We start from the raw sequence: 20,832 nt of genomic DNA on the forward strand, positions 1-20,832 counted from the left end.
ATCAGGAATATATATATATATGTGTGTGTGTGTGTGTGTGTGTGTGTGTGTATAGGTACAGATGTGTGTATATGTCTATATGTGCATGTATATACATACATATGTATACATACACAAATTTTTAATGAGTACATTGAGTATTTCTTTAGCTTTTGATAAATGTCTTCAAATGTAGGTTAAGCAACCTCCTTCCCTTTAGCTACTGGTAAAAATTATCACTGTAACCATCAATCCATGACCTGCAGAAGTAAGATGGGGACCTCCTTCATTCCAGCCTCCAACATTGTCCTTTCCTTCCTTCTTTCTCTTCCTCGATCTACACTGTGGGAAATGTCCTCCTCATTCTCTTCCTTCAAGCTTTTCTTTTTTTCCCTCTTGTCTCTAGCTCCAATTGGAGCTACATGTAGAATCCAGGTACCTAATTAGAAAGGTTTCATCTTAAAAATCATCTCTCATCAAGAAAAGTATTCTTTTCCTTCTGGCCAGAAATCTATCCAAGTGCTTTGTTCTCTATGTCACTGATCACTATCACCTATGAACTCTTTACTTTTTGTTTCTTCTTTCTCCAATTGTAAGGCACTATTTTGTATCCATAAAGTGACTCAAGGACTGGCCTTAGGAAAGTGACATTTCCTTTCAGTGCACAGAATAAAATTTATGGAATTATAAATTAACCTTACAATTTTTTCTGTGGCAGGTCATTGTGATTGACCTCAGTCACACTTGCATATAGATACAACAATAATAAATGCATTGTTTAATTCAGAGCCATAATAAAATGTCACCAACCTAAACCTTTATTTAATTACTGTTACAAGATTCTAAAGTTCATAATCATTTCACCTGGACTAAAGTTTATGCTCTAGATACCCATTTACTCTATTAAGTGTTTTCTATATGCATGGTGCTATTTAAGGCATTACAGTAGATAAAAACAAACAAAAGTTACTTTTGCTTTCAAAGAAGTTATAATCTAATTAGAGAGGTGAGCTATAAATATCTTCATAAAATTCATTTTCTAAATAATGTATACATGCAAACTAAATTTCAAGGTCTTAACCCTATTTAAGGGGAGGACTTACTATGATAAGTTTAGCACTCAGAAATTGTATGGAAACATATACTGCTAATTATAAATGAGTCATTTATTCATCATGCTTCATTATAATAGGCCCCTAAAAGATAACTTGCTGGCAACATGTAGTAGTTAGTACTTAGAAAAGTGTACTCAAAAGTAATAAATCAGGCACACAAAAAAATCTTACCGGTTGAGAATGAGACTTAAAGATAAGCTCCTCTATGCCCACATCTTGAGAGTTCCAGGATTGGCCTATGTTTCCAAAGCCAGTCATATTCATAGAAGAGCTATAGCCATACCCAAACCCCAAATGTCAAACCCCATTGCTTTGTTCCAAACCCCAGATAGATATATTCACCTTCGTTTTCTAGACAAACTGTTAACAGGTTTCCTCCTCTAACAACATCCTAAAAATCTTTAAATAAAGCACACAGAGATCCAAACCAATGCCAGTAGGATTTACACATCATGATTATAATATTAGCTCTCTTGATCTTTGATTTTTCTCACTTTCAGTACATCCTGAAATCTACCTGAAAGACTGATTTTAGCACAATGTTACATTATCCCCGCCATCCCTCGCCTTTAGAATCAATTTTCTGTGAACCAGTGATGACTCTCAATATTCTTATCATAATCTCAGTAACCTGTCCTCCAAAATGGAGCCCCCTTTTCCAGCTATATGATGCCATCATGATCAGGACAAATGAATTAGGAAGCTTCATTCGACCAAATGATCTTTTCCAGTTTAAGAGAAAGCACATAGCAGATCTATAAACCTTAAAAGATTGATAGTAAAGGGGAGATATTGCCTAGGGTTCTCTCCTCCACATACATGACCAAATGCTTTTTACTTCCCCACACTGCCACTTCCTGAGAGTAATGAAGCAGATACTCCTCATTTACACTACAGAAAACTTTCCTTTACATTGATTTGAGCTCATGGTTTTCTATATGCTTTGTGTTTTCTATAGCCTTTATCCATAAGATCTTATCCCTTTTCTGTTTCTGCCTTCCCAGAAAGAGCTTCAATATCCAAACATAGTGGACTATTTCCAGTCATTGAAACCACTACTCTGTGAGTCCCTTGTAGCCCATTATACACCTTGTAGCCCATTATACACATTACCACATACCTGAAAAACCTCAAAGCAACATTCCAGGCCTAAACAGGAGACAACATGGTAAATACTGAGGGAAAAGGTTTTGTTTGATCTTAATGATGTTTAACACAGTGACCTTTGAGGCTATACCAGCAAGTTGTTCCGGTATACACGCACACATTCTGACATTAAGTATCACCATTCTGCTATTTGTACAAATACTTTTTTTTTTTCTTACAGCACTTTCAATGCCACCACCCCAATTGTTTTTCACTATTTCTTCACAGAACAACTTAAGACACTATATACAATTGAACATCTCATAAGGATAAAGCCTCTCAAACAACTTGTATTTACACACTTTTATCATACTACTAGTTATGTAAACATAGTGAAGAATTGCAGACAGTACTATGAGATACTGCCTGCTATACAGAAGTAGGATGTTCATTTTACAAAACGATGAGTCTGCATTTCCCAGTCAATAGTCATATAGCTATCTATGATGATTACTGCTCTGTGTTGAAAATTTAATTTCAACTTACATGTCAACATTTATATATAATTTAAACACTTACGCTATTCAAATGAACTTTTTTGAATGATAACTTAAAGAAAAGTATTGTGGTTTGTAAACAGGATCCAAACCAAAGTAAAAATATGAGTGATGATAGTTTCCTCAAATACAGAAGACATAGCTATATGCATAGAGTCAAGTAGAGATATTTACCACTCATTTTGAATAATCCTTACCTATGTAAACTGTGCCATGGCTACACAAAAGTGAGACAGCCTCTGACTTCCTGTGAGGCTGCACTTTAGACATTTCCATTTCAATGATATTTTGCTGTCACTGTAAGCAATTACAAACTTGAATTGTAAATATAAAATTAGTCATCACTGGTTTCTCACACCTGTGTAATCCTATTTGGGAGCCTCATATCAAAAAGCTTGCAGCTTGAGGCCAGCCTGGACATACATGAGACCACTTCTCAACCAATATCTGGGTGTGGTGATATGCACCTGCCATCTGAGTTATGTGAGAGGCTTAGATAGGAAGGATCATGGTTTCAAGCCCAAGGCAGAAACATTTATAAAGCTTCATCTCAATGGATGAAGCCAGGTACGGTGATATTCACTTTTTATTCTTTCTAGTTATTTATAGTGGGAATCAAAGAAAAAAATAAGAGGATCATAGTCTAGCTACAGCCAGGCAGGAAGTGACACCTTACCTCAAAGAAATTTAAAAAAAAATTGTGCAAGAAAGAGCTAAAGGCCTGGCTCAGTGATAGGTTACCTGTGCAGCAAGTACAAGACCCCAAATTCAAACACTAGTTCCACCAAAAATATAAACTCTTGTCTAATGCTTTATGTAAATTCTCATTCATAATAATAATCTAATCAAATAATCTAATGAAATGAAGTCTGTTTTGATGTTTTCTAATTCTGAACATACTTTTAACAGAGTGCTCCAAATGCTAACTGAAATTCAAACCATGCATTATAAATCATTAAAACAACAGAAATGGTTACTATAGAGAAATCTACCAACTTGAAGTGTGAGTATGTTCATCCTTCTTAGGACAATCTTAACAATGCTACAGATGAATAAGACCAAGAAATCCCAAGATAAGATAGATATATGCTGAATTCGGACAGATATTTAAAGAACTATCAACAATGTTCCTGTACTTTTTCACAAAACTGAAGAACCAGTATTACCTGATACCAAAATCATGTAAGAATACAACAGGGCTGGGATGTAGCTCAGTGGCAAAGTGCTTGCCTAGCTGATCCCCAGTACCAAAAAAGAAAAGACAAAAAAAAAAGAATACAACAAAAATAGAATCATAAGCAATATCCTTGATTCACATTGACATGAAAATTCTCAATGAAATTCATGCAAACCAAATTCAACAATATGTTTTAAATACTTTACATATTAAGTTGGATTCATTCCAGAAATGCAAGGATAGTTTAACATACACAAATTACTGTGACACAACACATAAATGCAAACAAGAAAAGTCAAATAATCATCTCAATAAATACAGAAAAAGGTCTGACAAAACTCAACATTACTTTGTTATAAAATCCCTAACAATGACGACTAGAAGAACCATACTTCAAAACAATCAAGGTTATATATGACAGACCTATGGTTAATATTATAGTGAATGACAAAAAATTGAAAGCATTTCCACTAAAATTAGGAACTAGACAAGGTTGAACACTACCACCACTCTTTTCCATTTTACTGCTTGAAATCTTAGCCAGAGTAGTAACCAAGGAATAGAAATACAAGTGACACACATAGGCAAGGAGGAAGTCAATATACCTTATTTGCAGATCATAGGACCTATATTTTAAGAACCCTAAAAACTAAAAAACTCTACTTTCAGCAAAGTAGTAGGATATCAAGTCAGCATGCAAAAATCAATAGCCTTTCTATAACTCCAACAACAAATCTACTGAGAGAGAGGAAAAAAATAGGAAAATAATCCCATTCATTATGGCCTCATATATGTATATATGTATACATATATGTATATATAACACTAACACAAATATATATATATATTATATACATATGCCTAAGACGAAATTGGATTTGATTTTGGTACCCTAGGTATTGTATATATGTTTATCTGAATTAGGGAAGAGTAAGGGAACATCAAAATGATGAGACAAAGGATAAAGGGTGAACCATTGCAATAGTGATATGATACAAGACAATATGTCAGAAGTTAACTGGGTGAGGGAGGCAGGTTGGGGGAGAGAAGTGAGAGAAAAAGGAGGGAGGAGGTAACAAGTATGATCAGAAATATACTCACTACCATACATATGTAACTGTAACCCCTCTGTACATCACCTTGACAATAAAAGTTAAGAAAAGAAGAAACATACAACAGATGTGAAAACGCTCTAAATTTAATATATAAAACAAAATAGAAAAAGATAGCACAAGCTGGGAAAGCATCCCATGTTCATTTAACAGTTACTATTATAAAAGTGGTCATATTCCCAAAAGCAATGAATTGAGTGCAATCCTCATCAAAATTCTAATGACATTATTCACAGAACTTGAAAATACAATCCTAAAGTTCATCTGGAAAATCAATAGACACCAAATAGCCAAACAATCACAAGAAAAGTAAAACTTACAGAGGCTTCACAACACCTAACCTCAAGTTATATTATAGAGCCATGGTAACAAAACAGCATGGTGCTGGTACAAAAATATACACACAGAACAATGGGATAGAAATAAGTCCGTAAAGAAGAGTGATTTCAACAAAGGAGCCAATATCAAACTTTGGAGAAAAGATCATCAGCTTAATGAGTGCTCCTGAGCAAACTATGCTGAAACTTAAAAAAAAAAAAAAACCTAATACTTCTTATCCTGTACAAAAATTTAACATAAGACACATCAAGACCCTAATATAAGATCTGAGACTCTGATGTTGGTCAAAGAAAATATAAAGGAACTCTTCAAGATATAGGAATAGGCAATAACTTTCTGATTAGGACTCCAATAGCTTAGGAAATAAGAACAAGAATTGACAAAATGGGATCTAGCCAAGTTAAAAAGTCTTCTACACAGCAAAGGAAATAATTACCAAAGTAAACAGACAATCTACAGAATGGGAGAAAAAAAAATCTTTGCCGGTTATTTATCTTATTTGGAATCAATACCCAAAATATATAAAGAACTTATGTCAGGCTCCGATGGCCTATAATCCTAACTACTTAGAAAACAGATTGAGAGGGTTGCAATTCAAAGCCAGGTGTGGGAAAAAAGTTCACAAAACCCCACGGCCTCCAATAGCTGGCCATCGTGGGACATGCCTGTCACTGTACCCATGGTGAGAAGGTTGACTAATAGAATGAGGGTCACTCACTCCCCAAAGGTAAATCATCACCTCTAGAAAAAGCAGGATATAATAAAGAAAAATCTAAACTGCAGATCTACGCAGAGTAATTCCCCAAAAGCATTTTTTATCAGAAACTTCAAAAAGGCAGTTAAGTTTTTTTCCTAAGGTTCTAAGAAATTGTTTCTGATCAAACACTGCTGTCAAAATTCAAGCCCACTGAATCTCTAAAATGTGCCTATGAATACAAAGACAAGGATTATTTATCCATCTCACATTTCCTCAACTCTTTGCTTCAAAAAGCGGTAATCCAGACCTACTATTTAAAGTAACTAATAGTATTACAAAAGAAAAACAAGATGACAAGTAGAACTCGGTTTCTCCATGAGTTGATCAAGCCACAGGGATTTCTGAGCTAAAATCACTTAGCTTTGATTTGGCTCTGCTGTTTTCAAATCTCAAGATCCAAGTCTTATCTCTATCATATATGAGAGAATATGATATATTCTCTAACATATATAAATATATATACAACGTTATAATACACAGAGAAATTCATTTAGCCACATTCATTCTAAAATGAGCTCCAACCTTACCCTATTTTAATCTATCAAACAATCAGTTATTAGAACTGTGGAGATTCAAGAGTTACCTGACAGGGCTGGGGATATGGCCTAGTGGCAAGAGTGCTTGCCTCATATACATGAGGCCCTGGGTTCAATTCCCCAGCACCACATATACAGAAGTGGCGCTGTGGCTCGAGTGGCAGAGTGCTAGCCTTGAGCAAAAAGAAGCCAGGGACAGTGCTCAGGCCCTGAGTCTAAGCTCCCGGACTGGCAAAAAAAAAAAAGAGTTACCTGACACGATATTCCATCCAATATCTGTGAATATCAGTAGTTATTGGTTTTCTAACTATAGATCCTAACCTTATTAGTGGGAAGTGAAATTGTATTAGTATGTTCCAACTACATCTTTTCAAGTAAGACAAAACAATAAGAAATCAAAAGGCATCATTCATCTTTCAGGAAACATATGTCTCAGTTTTGTGTAAATAGGTGTTATGGGTACTGGGTCTTGAAAAAACATTGTTTCTATGGTGTGTGTGCGTGTGCATGAGTGTGCACATGCATGTGCACACACAGTTGGATTTTTTTTTCAGTTCAAATACCAGAAGGAAATAGATGCCTTACTCAAACTATGACCTTAGGAGTTTAATAAAAATTATTAGATATAAATCTTTGCCAGGGCTAGGGAAAGTTCTCCAAGAAAGAACAGAACTCAGAAGAGGAGAGGGGCTTTGCCACAGTCTAAGACTCAAGAGATCAGAGAAAGGAATGATGCTGAAACAGAAGAGTCAGGCTTGTGTGTGGGCTTCCTGACATGACCTAGGGTGGATAAACAAGGAATAAAGCTGTCCCACAGTGACCTAGCAGGGAAGAAGCCACTTGCCCTATGTCTTCTTGCTGGGGCCTCCTCAATGGATGACCCTAACTAAAAGCCAAAGGGCAGGAGAGCCCATGTTGCTCAGTTTTCTGGGTTACTAAAGACACTCGAGCAGGGTAAAGAGTGTATCTGAAGGGCAAGTCTAAAAGCCACTGATACAGTTTCTACACTATCTTAGTCTAACAATCATTATTTCTGGAGACCACATGTTTTTCACACATCTGCACTCAAATCTCAACCTTGAATCAAGGCTCTTCTACAATGCCAAACAACTGATGGAAAAGTTTGGCATTTCTATGAACCATGGCTTGTGATTTCAACCAGGCCCTTACATCATCATAAACCCCCTTATCTCTCTTCAGTCTCCCACACCCCTTTTCCATCTGTGTCTTTAAGGGCACAGACCATGTCTTTCTTACTTCTGTTCGCCTAGCCTCAGTGGCTAGAACAAAAGTACATTCACTGAAATAAATGCCCATTGAATAGTGAACCTGACACTGCTTCCTCTTTCTCCCCCCAAAGTCTACCTATGCAGCCGCTCTGATGATGTACAGTCAATGCCCAAGGCTAATTACTTGGCCTCTTAATCCTCAAGGCTCATTTCCTGTTCTGCTTCAATAAATCCAAGTTCTACTCCCACAGCAGGACCTGAGCCAGTTGCACTACCTCCAGTTTCAGCTTCCACCATTTCCATTCCCAGAGCAATCAAAGTAAGAAGGCAAATCAAACAATGCCATTGCCCTGTTCAAAATTTCTCTTTAGTTCCTGAGGCGCCAACAGTCACACAAAAGGCCTCCTGGTGTGACCCTGTCTCGTTCCTTATTACTCTCTCCCATAATCACTCTTGGAAAACTTTCTATAACATTATCCTCTTCTCTCTTGCTCCCCTGCCCCCAAATAAACTAACAAAAATCCCAACTCCTGACAGGGATTGGCTGCTCTCCTCCACCTCCAACCCCCACCCACTACCGTCATGCCCACTAACAGTTTTACTGCCCTGACAAGATCTATAAAACTATTCATCCTTCAAATTCCGGGTATAATGCCCACAGCAAAACTCACCCTTTCACAAAGCAACTCTGCTCACCTCTGTTACACTGTGGGCTGTTCACCTACATTGCTCACTCTGCTCTTTTTGTCTATATCCCCGCTAGGGACAGAACCTGTGCCTTATATTATCCTACATCCAGAAAACACCATGTTTTGCCCAAATTTCCTCTCTGTATCTTCCAAGTGACCAAAGTGACTTTTACTCTCTAGATCTCAAGAAGACCTTGCTGAATATACATTTTTTATGTGATGCAAATGAGAATAAGAGACTGCAGTCTACTTCCCTTCACTCCAAAAGCAAGTACTCCTGCCATCTTTGTTTGCAGGTCATTACTTTTAGGGTTTATATTTTATAAAAGAATGGTAAAACTTATTCTCTGTAATCATAAAAACAGATGAAAATTCTATGCCTGAAACTCCCTATAAAACCCATTTCTTATGCCCTTCCCAAAGCAATCAAATGGGTCTGATTGTTTCTATGGTCAGTGTGGCTCCCTTTTCTTGCTAATAGATTAACGAAGAGTTAGGGGCATCATTCCAGTTATCTGCTTCCACACCACATTGGCCCCACTGCTCACTCCTTTGGGGCCTAGGACCACCCAGAGTTTAATAACGTTACCTAGGGGCAGAGGACAAGAACAATGGAGGCTATATCTGATGGTACTTGGCACTACATCTGATAGAGACCAAATTGAGAGCAGAACCTTTTTATCTGGACTGCCTCTTGATATCCTGCAATCAAATTGCATTGCAATCTAAAGTGAGAGTCCTGCAATCAAAGGAACTGTTAGCCCCACAACAGGGGACAGACCTAATTTTAGCAACCCCCCCCCCCACCTCCCACACGGATATCATGCCTGTCAAAAACAAACCATCAAATTTGAGATAATCCGGCATCATTTTTAAAAGCAATGTGAAATTAGTGAACACAATACAAAAAATCAAACAAAGCTAAAATACAAAGAGACCACATCACACAAATCTTCAAGAAGAAAAATCATTATTATTTTGCCTCATTGAAAATCAGATCTACAGAACACTCACTCTCAAGAATGTGAGAAGTGAGTCAACCTGTCAGAATGTGAAGCTGTTATTTAAGACAATCAGTGTGGCAGATATAATGGACCACTAAACTACTGCCTACAGCAAATGTGGATATGATGAGGCTTTTGAGGATAATCAAGAGAAAAGTTACATTTAGACTTTAAAAACTCTACCACATAGAACAGTTTCAAACTTATAAACACTATGCTCACTACTAGGTCATTTTCATTTCATTTTTTCATTTTTATTTTTTGGCCAGTCCTGGGCCTTGAACTCAGGGCTTGGAGCACTGTCCCTGGCTGCTTTTTTTTTTTTTTTTGCCAAAGGCTAGCACTCTGCCACTTGAGCCACAGCACTACTTCTGATCGTTTTCTATATATGTAGTGCTGAAGAATGGAACCCATGGCTTCATGTATATGAGGCAAGCACTCTTGCCACTAGGCCATATTCCCAATCCCAGTCATTTTCATTTCTATGAAAAAAGAAATCCAAAAGTTCCTATTCATTAGTTATCATATTTTTCTATCTATAGTATGTATCATGTGCTAAAAGGAGGAAGAGGAAAATAAACAAAATGCACTCCTTATTCTGGACTAATTCACAGAATGGAAGAAACACAATGATTGCACAGCCTACCTAGTTACTCATCTCAATCCCTGTAGACTATTTCTCCCAAGCCCAGTGCACTTAAGTGATGTGTGTTACTTCTAAAATAAACCCCAAACCTCCAAACACATTTTCCGCACAAATCTGTTCACCAATCAGCACCAGGGAGAGGATTTCTAGAAATCTCTGAGATTAAGGGAATGATGGGGAGGGGACTGTGTGGATGAGAGCCCACACTCTTCCATTCAGGAAGAGAAAACCTCGATATGATAAGTCGCCATCATTTGGAGGTTTCCTAATACTTAGCAAACTAATAAAAATACAATAAAATATCTGCTTTTCAAAATCAAATCATCAACAAGAGGAGTTCTAGGAACTTGTGCATGAAGCCACTAAGCCATTGTATAAGGGAAATATTGAAGATTTATCTCAGAGAGTAGGTGTGACTTATATAGGATGGGGGAAAGCCTAACAAACATGTAATTAATGTAGGAATTTAAAGAAGCAACGGGATAAAGAGATTGGACAGGTAAGAAAAGCTTCACCTAAAAGCACTGAGAACCATTTAAATATCTCTTACATCATTGCTGATACCATCGGATTTGTACTATAGAGTACTCAGTGAAGAATGTTTGGAGGTGTATGGTACTAGGAGAAACTGGAAGGGCAATTAACAGTATGCTGCAATTCCTGACAGAATCAATCTATAAGAAACAGTATCACTTTGGGGTAAAAAGGAAGAAGCAAATCCAAGGCATGTCCCTTCTAAGCCTCCAAGGAATTTTGTAAACCAATTTGACAATGTGGTAGGGGGGAAAGGAAGAAAAGTCACCATAGAGGGAAGGACTTCCAGGTTTCTGAGTTAGACAACTAGGTGAATGATGGCATGGAGCATATATAAAGCAACAGACCAAGAGGGAAAGGAGCAAACTGAAATCAATGTGAATAGCTTGGGTTTTTACCACACATGGGATATCTAGGTAGTAAAATCCATAGGCAGGCAGAAGTTGGGAACTGGAACAAGCTCAGGGATAGAGGTGTATATTGGAAGGCAGGTAAGATTGTGGCATGGATAAAACTGAAAGCAAGACTAGAAATCCAGTGCACCTACACATGATAAAGTGGTATAGAAGACATCTGTAAAAACTAAGAGATAAGTGCATGAATCTTAGAAAACTCCTGCTGACAGTTTTAAAAGTTGGGTCATCATCAAAAGAAAGTAGCCATGAGGTTTAACTATCAGATCTTGCTTGATCATCTTGGTAAGGACAGCTTAGTGGGAAAAGTGTGATAACTCAGCTGGATGATAAAATCTTACCAGTATTTTTAATTGATGACCTAATTTTTTAAGAAGTTTCCCAATCTTTTTAAGTGTCATTCTTTTTAGTGTCATCAAATTTAGTAAAACATGGACATATGTGTGATAAAACAAATAGTTACACTAAAGTAAGACAATTCCTTTGTGAAAAGCCAAAGGCCATGACAATCTGGTCCAAATTAGTCTGGGTGCCATCTCTCTTCCTTGAGAACAACTTCACCAACTTTACACATCTCCCTCAACTACTTTGTTCCTTCCACTCAAATGCTTTATTCTACTTCCTCTGCAAATCTCCATTCTTCAAAACAACTTCCATGTCTTCCTTTTCAAAGAGTTTTGTCTGCATTGTACTCCAACACACCACCAAAGTAAACCAGGCTGAAAATCTCACCAAGGCAAGAGAGTAAACAAAGTATGAGATGAGAGTACAACAAACTTTACCTCCTGATACTCAGCCCATGGTGTAATCCTCTGTCTTGAATCTGAGCTAGACTTGTGACTTGCTTTAACTAATGGAATGTGGCAGCAAGCACCTCCCAATTGCAGATCTCCACTTCCACATTTGTATTGTTTGGAGCCTGGGTCCCCATAGAAGTCCAACCACAGACTATAATAGAAATCATGACAAGAATCCAGGTAAGGAGGATCAGGTAGTGAGACTAACTATAAATGATAGAAACAAGGCAGCAGCTGGCAGCAAAGAACCAAAGAACATATGCCCCCATGCAGCCAATGTAGCCAGCTGCTGGCTAGCAGTCATCCTGGCCAAAATACCAGTTACAGGAAGGAAGACATGATTCTGAACATCCTAAACCCAGTGAGCATCATACTGAGCTTTACCGTGTGTTTGGCTCAAATTCCTGATCCAGACAATCATGTTTTAGAGTGTTCTAAAGAAGTTGGTTGTGAATCAAGAGATACTTGCAGTAGATAGTAATAGACATGCAATAAAAGAATCCTTTTAAAAATAAGGAATATGTACTATGTAACTAGCACTCTCTTAGGAGACAAAGGCTCAGCAATGTATAGAAGGAACAAAGATATTTATTAAACTGAATGTTCTATTGTGAGGAAATAAGTACAGTTAAAATAAGTAGCATAGTAAGGAGGAATGAGTTCAATGTACAGAACCAGAAAGCAAGGAAGAGCAATAGAGAGGGTGGTTGGAGGAAATTATAATCGTAAGTAGGACAGTTAGAAAGACTTGCTGAAGAAAACAGCTGTTTAAGATGGAAAAGATGACAGGTGGAAAAGTTGGAGAAAATACCTGAGGCAGAGAAAACAGCACATGGGATACAAGTGTTTCTGATAACATGCCTAGAGATTGGTGTGGCTGGGACACAGTAAGAGAGAGGTGAGTGGCAGAAGACAAAAATGAAGAGTTAAGAGATCATATGCCAGGGTTCTCAAGGACATCCAAACCATACTCATGATTATGATTGATTAAAGGACATGGAGAAGAGTTAGCAAAAGGAAAAGACACATGGTTGAAGTCAGGAGGAAACCAGGAATAAGCTTCCAATGATCTCCTCCCAGGGGAGACGGTGTGCTCAATATCCCACCCCCCCCCATCCCCTTAATGAGTTGTGACAATGCATGTGTGAAATGCTGCCTACCAGGGAAGCTCATTAGAGTCTCAGCATCCAAGGCTGCATGTGAGACTAATCACAAAGGCAACCTCTTAGTAACAATGTGTATTGGAAATAAGAAAGAGCATGCATATAGCATAATCCATGTTTTTGGCATAAAGAGTTCTTGCCCAATGAGGCATTCTTATTGGGAAGTGGTGAGACCCTCCACAAATCTAAGCACTGGACACCAGCCAAGGGCCAGCTTTGTGAGCAGGCCTTCGAAAGACAGCAGCTTCTGCCTTCTCATTAACATTTTCTGCGTAATCACATTATGTAGATCATCATCATCATCTTAGATATCTAAGAGATGGAAGCCTTCAGGATGTTGAGTAGAAGAATGGCATGATCTGGTTAAATTAAAAAAAAATTAGTTTAAAGCTTAAGAAGGCGCTATCTAACACCTACAGGTGACAGAAAGAGAGTAAATTTTAAACAGCAAGAACCAATCTGCTATCAGGGAAGATAAAGAAGTGAGCAGATTTTAAATATACTTGCAGGTTGATTGATGTGGTTCATGAGAAATAAAAATAATCATGAAGGGTGATGACAAGGATTTGTGGCTGGAACCAAAGGGAATAACACTTTAATGACCTGGTCAGATCGTAGGAGGGGATGTGGAGTAGGAGTACAGGGGTTCAAGTTTAGGGAAGAGATTGTGTCAAGAAGACAGTTGCATATGATGTTAGGACCTCAGGTGTGAGATCCTGGCAGGTGCCACACTGATGAAAGGCCTCACTATGGGCTCAATAGAAAGAGGCAAGAGGAGGCTTAAAAGCTGAGTTCTGGGGTGCACTAATGATAAGAAGGCAGGAATCTACCAAAGAGAATGAGAACAACCCAGAAGGTAGGAAGAAAATCAAGTGAACGGGGGATAGAGGATGCATTTGCTTAAAATGTTGAGTGATTTTAATAGCTAAGAAGAATCTAAATTTCACCAGAAATGGTCCTAGACATTGTGTTCAGTGCCCCTTGATAGCCTACTCTCTGCCTGGTTCCTGAAATTTAGGATACACAACAGGCCATTGCACCCAAGTATAAATTGAAGCAGACACTCGCTTGCTTTACAACCCAACTGGTTTTTGCTGAGTGTCCAGCTAAATGATTTTCAGAAATCTGAAATCTCTCTTCACCATTCTCAATATGAAAAAGTAAACAAATATCCTTTTCTAATGGTAAGGTTCTCAAGAGAAGAGGAGTAGGAATATGTACAAAAATAGCAAGTTCAGGATCTGGGAAGATCTAAGCTTTAAACCAATGGTTTTCACAAGACGCTGAGAGAACTAGCAGAGAAACCTGGAACCTACACTGTCTATCTAGGTAAACCATTTGTGATTATTCAGTTAGAATTTGAAGTTCCATCCATTCATTTGCCATGCTTTAAGTATTTAATAGTCTTAGGTTGCTAGCGCCTAGACACAAAGGGCATTTCCATCATCCTAGAAGTTCTAGCACACTAAACTGATTTACTATTTCTAATCAAGACCTACAAGCTCTGCATTTTTCAGCTTGCTTAGATGATTTTAACTATCTGTCTTAAGAGAAAGCAACATCATAACATAAAAATCTGACACTACCATTTACCCAACTTCCTCCTCAAAAGGGGGAGGGTGCCTGAAAAATGAATACTTTGTTAACTAAGCCATTGTTGACTAAACATTGTTAACTAAGCACCCAATACCCACAGTTCCAAATCAGGGTTATAGCTCCCAATCTTAAAGACATCGATTAACTTGGTCCAAGTGAACAAAGCTGCAGTCCAAAGCTCTTGTCAGCAAACCCTATGTGTAGATCAATCTGTTGATTATACATAGAGGGTGTGTGTATTTAGCCATACATTGTGAGAGAGAGGAAAGAGAAGGGGAAGGAACAGGGAGAGAAAAGGAAGAAATGAGGAGAGAGAAGAAAGGGAAGAAAGGGAGAGGGATCACAGACACAAACTCAATCGCCTATCTGCAGCCCAAAGAACATTGCATTAAGGGAGCCATAAGTAAAAACAACAACAATAAAAAGCATGGAATTAAAAACTAAGCATGATAATAATTTACTCTCCTTATTACCTAGGCAATAATGGAGATCGGAACATTAATTTCTTCTAAAGACAACAGAGGTGGCTTAGCACTAATTGGTAGCTGTCATGTGGAAAGCCAACCCCGATATTGCCAGAGATGCCCATTTGTTTTACCCCAAAATGAAGATAGAATTCTAGAGATTTTCATGAGGTCTCAAAACAGTTAAATAATAAAACAAAACACTAAACCTATGAAAATATGTCTCTGGGTTACAGTAAGCCTTCCAGCCCTTTGTGTGCAAACATAGAGGCTGCACAGTGCAAATCAAGTAACAGAAACCAAAACAAATCAGAGCTTGTGCCTAGCTCATGATGACTCTGTTCCATACAGACACAAGGCAGTAGAGGAGATGACTGAATAAGGCACTTAAGTCAGTCAGTCCCCAGGAAACCATGAAGAATTTCAGGAATTTAGTCTGGGCCAGACATATGTGTGTATATATGTGTGTATACATATATAATATGTGTGTATTACATATATATTATATAATATATATAACAGCCTTAAAAACTATTTAAAATAAGGCATAAAAAACTAGGAAATTCAAGATTTCTAGCTATTCCTCCAGGCTGGTCTACAATATTATGTCAGATTCTTATAACTGCATAAATTTACTTAAATCTCAATGCTACACTTAAGAGATGGATAGTTTTATAAGACTATTTCTACTTCTAGGGACCTGGTCCCAACTAATAAAATAAATTCTTAAATACATATATAAATATATATATATATATACAGATACATATATATGTGTTTGAAAGCTTTTAACAATGATTTCTTGTTTTTAAAAAAATGGTCATTTATACAATCAACTCTATATCCACAACCCATCCCATGAACTTACACTTTCATTTAATTCCTAAACACATTACATACCTTCATCATGACCCATATCTTTCCTTTATTGACTTCAATTTAAGACAGAGACAGAAAGACAGAGACAGAAAGAGTGATCAATGTAGTAACTTATTTGAGGACCTTCTATGAGAAGATGCCATTCAGGAGTAAGATGAATAAGGTGCTTAATGAAAGGCTGGTCTATGGTTGTCAAGACATTCACCAAAAGATGTTTAAATTAAATAAGTTTGTGGGTGGATATGGAAGGAAAAACTGGGCGAGAGTAAAGGAAGGGGTAAGACTCTCCAAAAAGAAATGTACTCCGACCTGACTTATTTACCTGTAACCCTTCTGTACACCACCTTTAAAATAACAATAACAATTTTATTTTAAAGTTCAACACCACCAAACTTTTCCTGGTAGACTGGTTACTCTCAATCCTAGTGGGGGAATTAAAAGTACCTCAGTGTTCTTTAAACTATACCCAGGACCCATTCTACAACCACTCAATGAAAACCGTGACAAAAGAGACGCAGGCATTTGTAAAAAATTTTTAAGTTAGATGTTAAAATTAGTGGTAATGCTCTCCTACAGGTTATCGTTTAATTGCCCATTCACCCATGACATGTAATTTTGATGATAAATTTTACTAATTACTCAGTGATCTTTGCCTTGACTATTTAAGTAGACAATCACCTCCACTAACTACTTCACTAAATTAGATTTAGAACCGAGGACACTGATAAAGTACAAGGACCCAAAGATAACTAATCCCATAATTCTCACCCCTCAGTCAACTCACTGTCCCAGTGGAATTCATCAAATAGCGACAGGAACCTGGTAGTCCCAAGTTTCAGAATCTAATTAAAGCCTTCCATTTTTCAGCATCTCACCTACTACAGGCCTTATCTGTTGTTGATTCAGCTGGTTCCCTGCATTCCACAAATACCAACTCTCTGTGTTTATTCCAGCAAGTGGCAATTCCTTCTCCTGTGCTGTGTGCAAATCTACAATGGCCATCTTGGGCTCACTCATCCTCTGTAATTCAGTTTCCATCCTGAAAAATGCCTTCTTCCAATCTAGAGTGAGACGGTTCCCAGGAGAAACAGACAACTTACATTCATGTTCCGCCAATTTTTCATTACAAGTCCAACAACTTTCTCCACCTGAATGTCCGATGGACCTGGGCCCATTTCTCCATTTGCAATCAGGGCCCAGAATATGTTTTTTAGGAGTTGCTTTGCAAATCCTATAAAATTTGCCTCAGAAATCCTCCCTGTTATATATATACCTGTATTACCAGAGACATAATGAAGAGAAACATGTGGACATCCCATTGCAATATTTAAGGCTAGAGATATAGCTCCATGTTAGAGTACTTGCCTAGCACTATACAGAAGACCCTAAGGGTACCAGCCACAGTGCTGGTTGGGGGGGAAGGGAAGAGGTGCAATCTTGAGGGTGATATGTTATGGTCAACATTACTGGGAGTTGTCTTTTAAAAACAAACTAAAAGTAATAGGGTAGTTGCTGGGTTCAAATTCATTTCCACAATTTACTAGTCATGTCTCCATATCTATTTTTCCTCTGACTGTGAAAGGGGGACATCCACCTTCTGAGGTTGTTGGTGAGGACAAGTCATGTGACGTCAGAAAAGCAGCTAGTAGCTGGATGGAAGAAGCACATGTTCATTGTGGTTGATGTTAAATGCAATGTTTACGCTTTGCTGTCCAGGAAACAAGCCTTTGAAATCTCTTTCCCTGCTTTAGAGAAAGCGAACATATTATAAACTGGCTTTTAGATTGAATTTTGACATTTTTTGTCTTTCTCCATTATTTAAAATATTCAGATAAAAGGGAATTTTTGAAAGTATTCTTGACATTTTCGTTACATTAAGGAAAACTATTTGTTATGCCGTGTGCTTATACTATCAATTAAAATGAAAATAGGGGAGAGGAATATTTGGAAAAGGGGAACACATCATTTTCTACTTAGAATTGAAATTTTAAAAGCTAAAAAAGAGGGAGGTTTCATAAGCTGCAGGTGACCTTTAAATGTCACAGTCACTAATATATAAATGCAAACACAGAAAAATATAATGTCTGGTAATAACAGTAAACTGATCAATGCAATTACATTATGGGCTCTGTGATATAAATTACGAGTCCACTTCAGAAATATCAATAGCTTTTTTAACACTTTTTAAGATCAAATTAAAATGCATTAAAGTCATCTGGCTCATTCTCTGTATGTACAAGCTTTTAAATGTACAAGACTTTAGGACATAGGTTATTTTTAATAATGAGGGTTTTTTTTAATGAGTTATCACAGTAAACACTCCTTTAATGAGCTTTGCATTTGCCTGGAGTAAGTTGTGACCATAGCCCACTTTCAGAAGTTAGTGAAATATGATTTCAAAGATGCTTAAGTTTCAGCTTTTCACTGAATTATGTAAGCAGCACACATAAAATATGTAACAAGAGGGGGAAAAACACAGTGGGGTAGCTTCTCCTCTTGTTTTATAAGCCACTTAATTTTTTCCCCTCTGTATCTCAGCTCTACTAGTAAAGCATTCAGCTTTAGAGATTATATTTATCTTTCAATTCTTGACTGTTCAAAAGCAACCTATAGGGGTACCTACCCAGAGTCAATCATTTTCTGTCTGATAGTTCTTAGTGGAAACATAGGAAATACAGATATTTCTTAAACATCTCTCAACTTGGAAGAAACAAATTGTTTTCATGCTTTGGATAGCCTTCGCATTAAAAGGAATTTAAAATTATGTTTTAGTGAATTAGTCAATTCACTATTTCTATAGTCCCATCACATGAGAACAAATATTAAGAGAAACACTGGCCTTTAAAGCAAGGTATCATTGAGGAAGACAATGAAGCACTCTTGTCATCACACTAACACTACTTTACAGGACCAGTGTCCTGCTAAAGGTTCTAAATAACGGTTGAACACTTAAACTGCCACTTGATTTTTTACTTATTCCTGACTTTAGGGCAAGCTGGGGACATCTTTCTAACTTCAAGAGTCACCAGGCCCTGACACACAATCCATTCACATGGAAACTGCTCAGGGGAAAGGACATTAAACAAACAAGCCAACAAAGAAAAGCAACTCCTTAAATGTAGACTGGTGTGTGTTCAGCAAAAAGCACCCTCCCACGTGAGCTTCTGCCCAAGTTTCTCAGGAAGTCAGCTCATGGGGTTGCAAACTCCAAAGGGGTCTGCAGTTACAACTTCTAAGGAAGTGTTACTTGCACCAATCCAAGAAAGCTTAGTGGGATATATATCAGGTGGCCAGCAGTAAGTAGCGTGTAAGATAAATTCCCAGCCAGGTACTTCTCAAAGTTTCCTGACATCCCCATCACCTGGGAATCTTGCTAAAGAGAAGACTGAGTGGACTTGGCTTGGGGCTCCAGGTTACTCTTTCCTAAGGACTCCCACGTTGGTATCCCCAACAAGTGTTTCTGAATGGAAAGCCCCTCCCCCAACATCTGAAGACACCGGGATCGCTTATATTAGACACACACACACACACACACACACACACACACACACACACACAGTAATGGACATAAGTATTGCTCAGTGGTGGCTCTGGTGATCCGCGGGGGAGCGCAGCGCCCACCCCAGACACCTGGCAGGTGCGCTGGGCGCTGGCGCGTGGCCTAGCCCTGCGGCCGCGCCCCCTTCCCCACCCCGCCGCGCCCGCTCACCTTCTCCCGGGTCTTCAGGTAGCGCTGCAGCGCCTGCTGCGTGAGCTCCCGCACGCGCAGCTGACCCTCCTTGCAGGGCACCACGATGCCGGTCCTGCCGAAGCACACGGTCACTTTCATCCTGCCCCGCGCCGGCCGCGCCGCGCTGCGCGGGCCCCGCCGAACAGGTGTCTGCGGAGACCGCAGGCGCCCGGCCCCGCTCCGAGGTGGGGACGGCCGGGCGCTGCGCGGCCTGGAGCCTCGGGGCGCAGCTCCTCGCTGCCCCCTCAGGACCCCGGGGGTTGCAGACAGCTCCCCGGGGCACCGGGCTGGAGGCCGGGGGAGGAGGGCGGGAAGCTGGGAGGGGCGCGGCGGGCTGGGCTGCCTCCCAGGTGTGGGTGCCGGGCGCGGCGGCTCCGCTCGGGCTCCCGCTTCGGCCCCCGCGAAGGCGAGAAGCCCGGGGCTCCGCGCCCGCCGAAGTGAAACTGCGAGCCTGGCCCCGCCCGGCTCAGGCCCTCGCCCTGGCCCTGGTCCTGGTGACTACGGCAGGGCCGGCCTCAGGCCCCGGGCTGGAGTGGGCGGCGGCGGCGGCGCGCGCGGGGCCGGAGTTGGGAGGAAACTTTTGCGCCCGCTCCCAACTCCTCCGTGGCGCGCGGGGCACTCGCGGCCCCAGGGCCAGCCTGGGCCGGGCTCTTAAAGGGGCCGCGACGCTCCCCGGCTCCGCCACGCACTTGGCTGGTTTGCGGTAGGGGGGACTATGCGTGGCGGTAACTGCGGACCCGGACTCTCGGTGCCTTGACACTGCGCTTCTCTAGGGTTCTCTCCCTTCCTGCACACACTGGGAGCTCTGGGGAATTGTAATGGGACCTGAGAGCTACCACCCAGGGACTGAAACCAGATCTCACCCAACACTGAAAGGAATAGCTAGGAAACAGCAGGCAGAGCTGCTCCCTTAAAATGAGTGAGCTGAAGCAAGAGTCCCCGAAAAGCCCAGGTGCTTCTCGCCACGCCCACCAGAAACACCCCAGGGAAGAGCGCCTTGCAGGTTCAGTCCACCAAAGGGCCTGTTAGG

General features: G+C 39.6%; 1 protein-coding gene across 3 annotated transcripts in view; it reads right to left on the bottom strand.

Moving 5' to 3' along the window:
- The window catches only part of Pard3b (par-3 family cell polarity regulator beta), a 993,253-nt gene extending 973,193 nt beyond the window's left edge, over positions 1–20,060 (bottom strand). For all 3 annotated transcript variants that reach the window (XM_048344902.1, XM_048344903.1, XM_048344901.1), the window contains exon 1: positions 19,782–20,060. In XM_048344902.1, coding sequence (XP_048200859.1) covers positions 19,782–19,901 — 120 coding nt within the window. In that variant the 5' untranslated portion in view covers positions 19,902–20,060. The remainder of the gene's footprint in view (positions 1–19,781) is intronic.
- Positions 20,061–20,832: the final 772 nt, after the last annotated feature.

This window comes from Perognathus longimembris, chromosome 4 (genome assembly GCF_023159225.1).
Source record: "Perognathus longimembris pacificus isolate PPM17 chromosome 4, ASM2315922v1, whole genome shotgun sequence".
Lineage (NCBI taxonomy): Eukaryota > Metazoa > Chordata > Mammalia > Rodentia > Heteromyidae > Perognathus > Perognathus longimembris.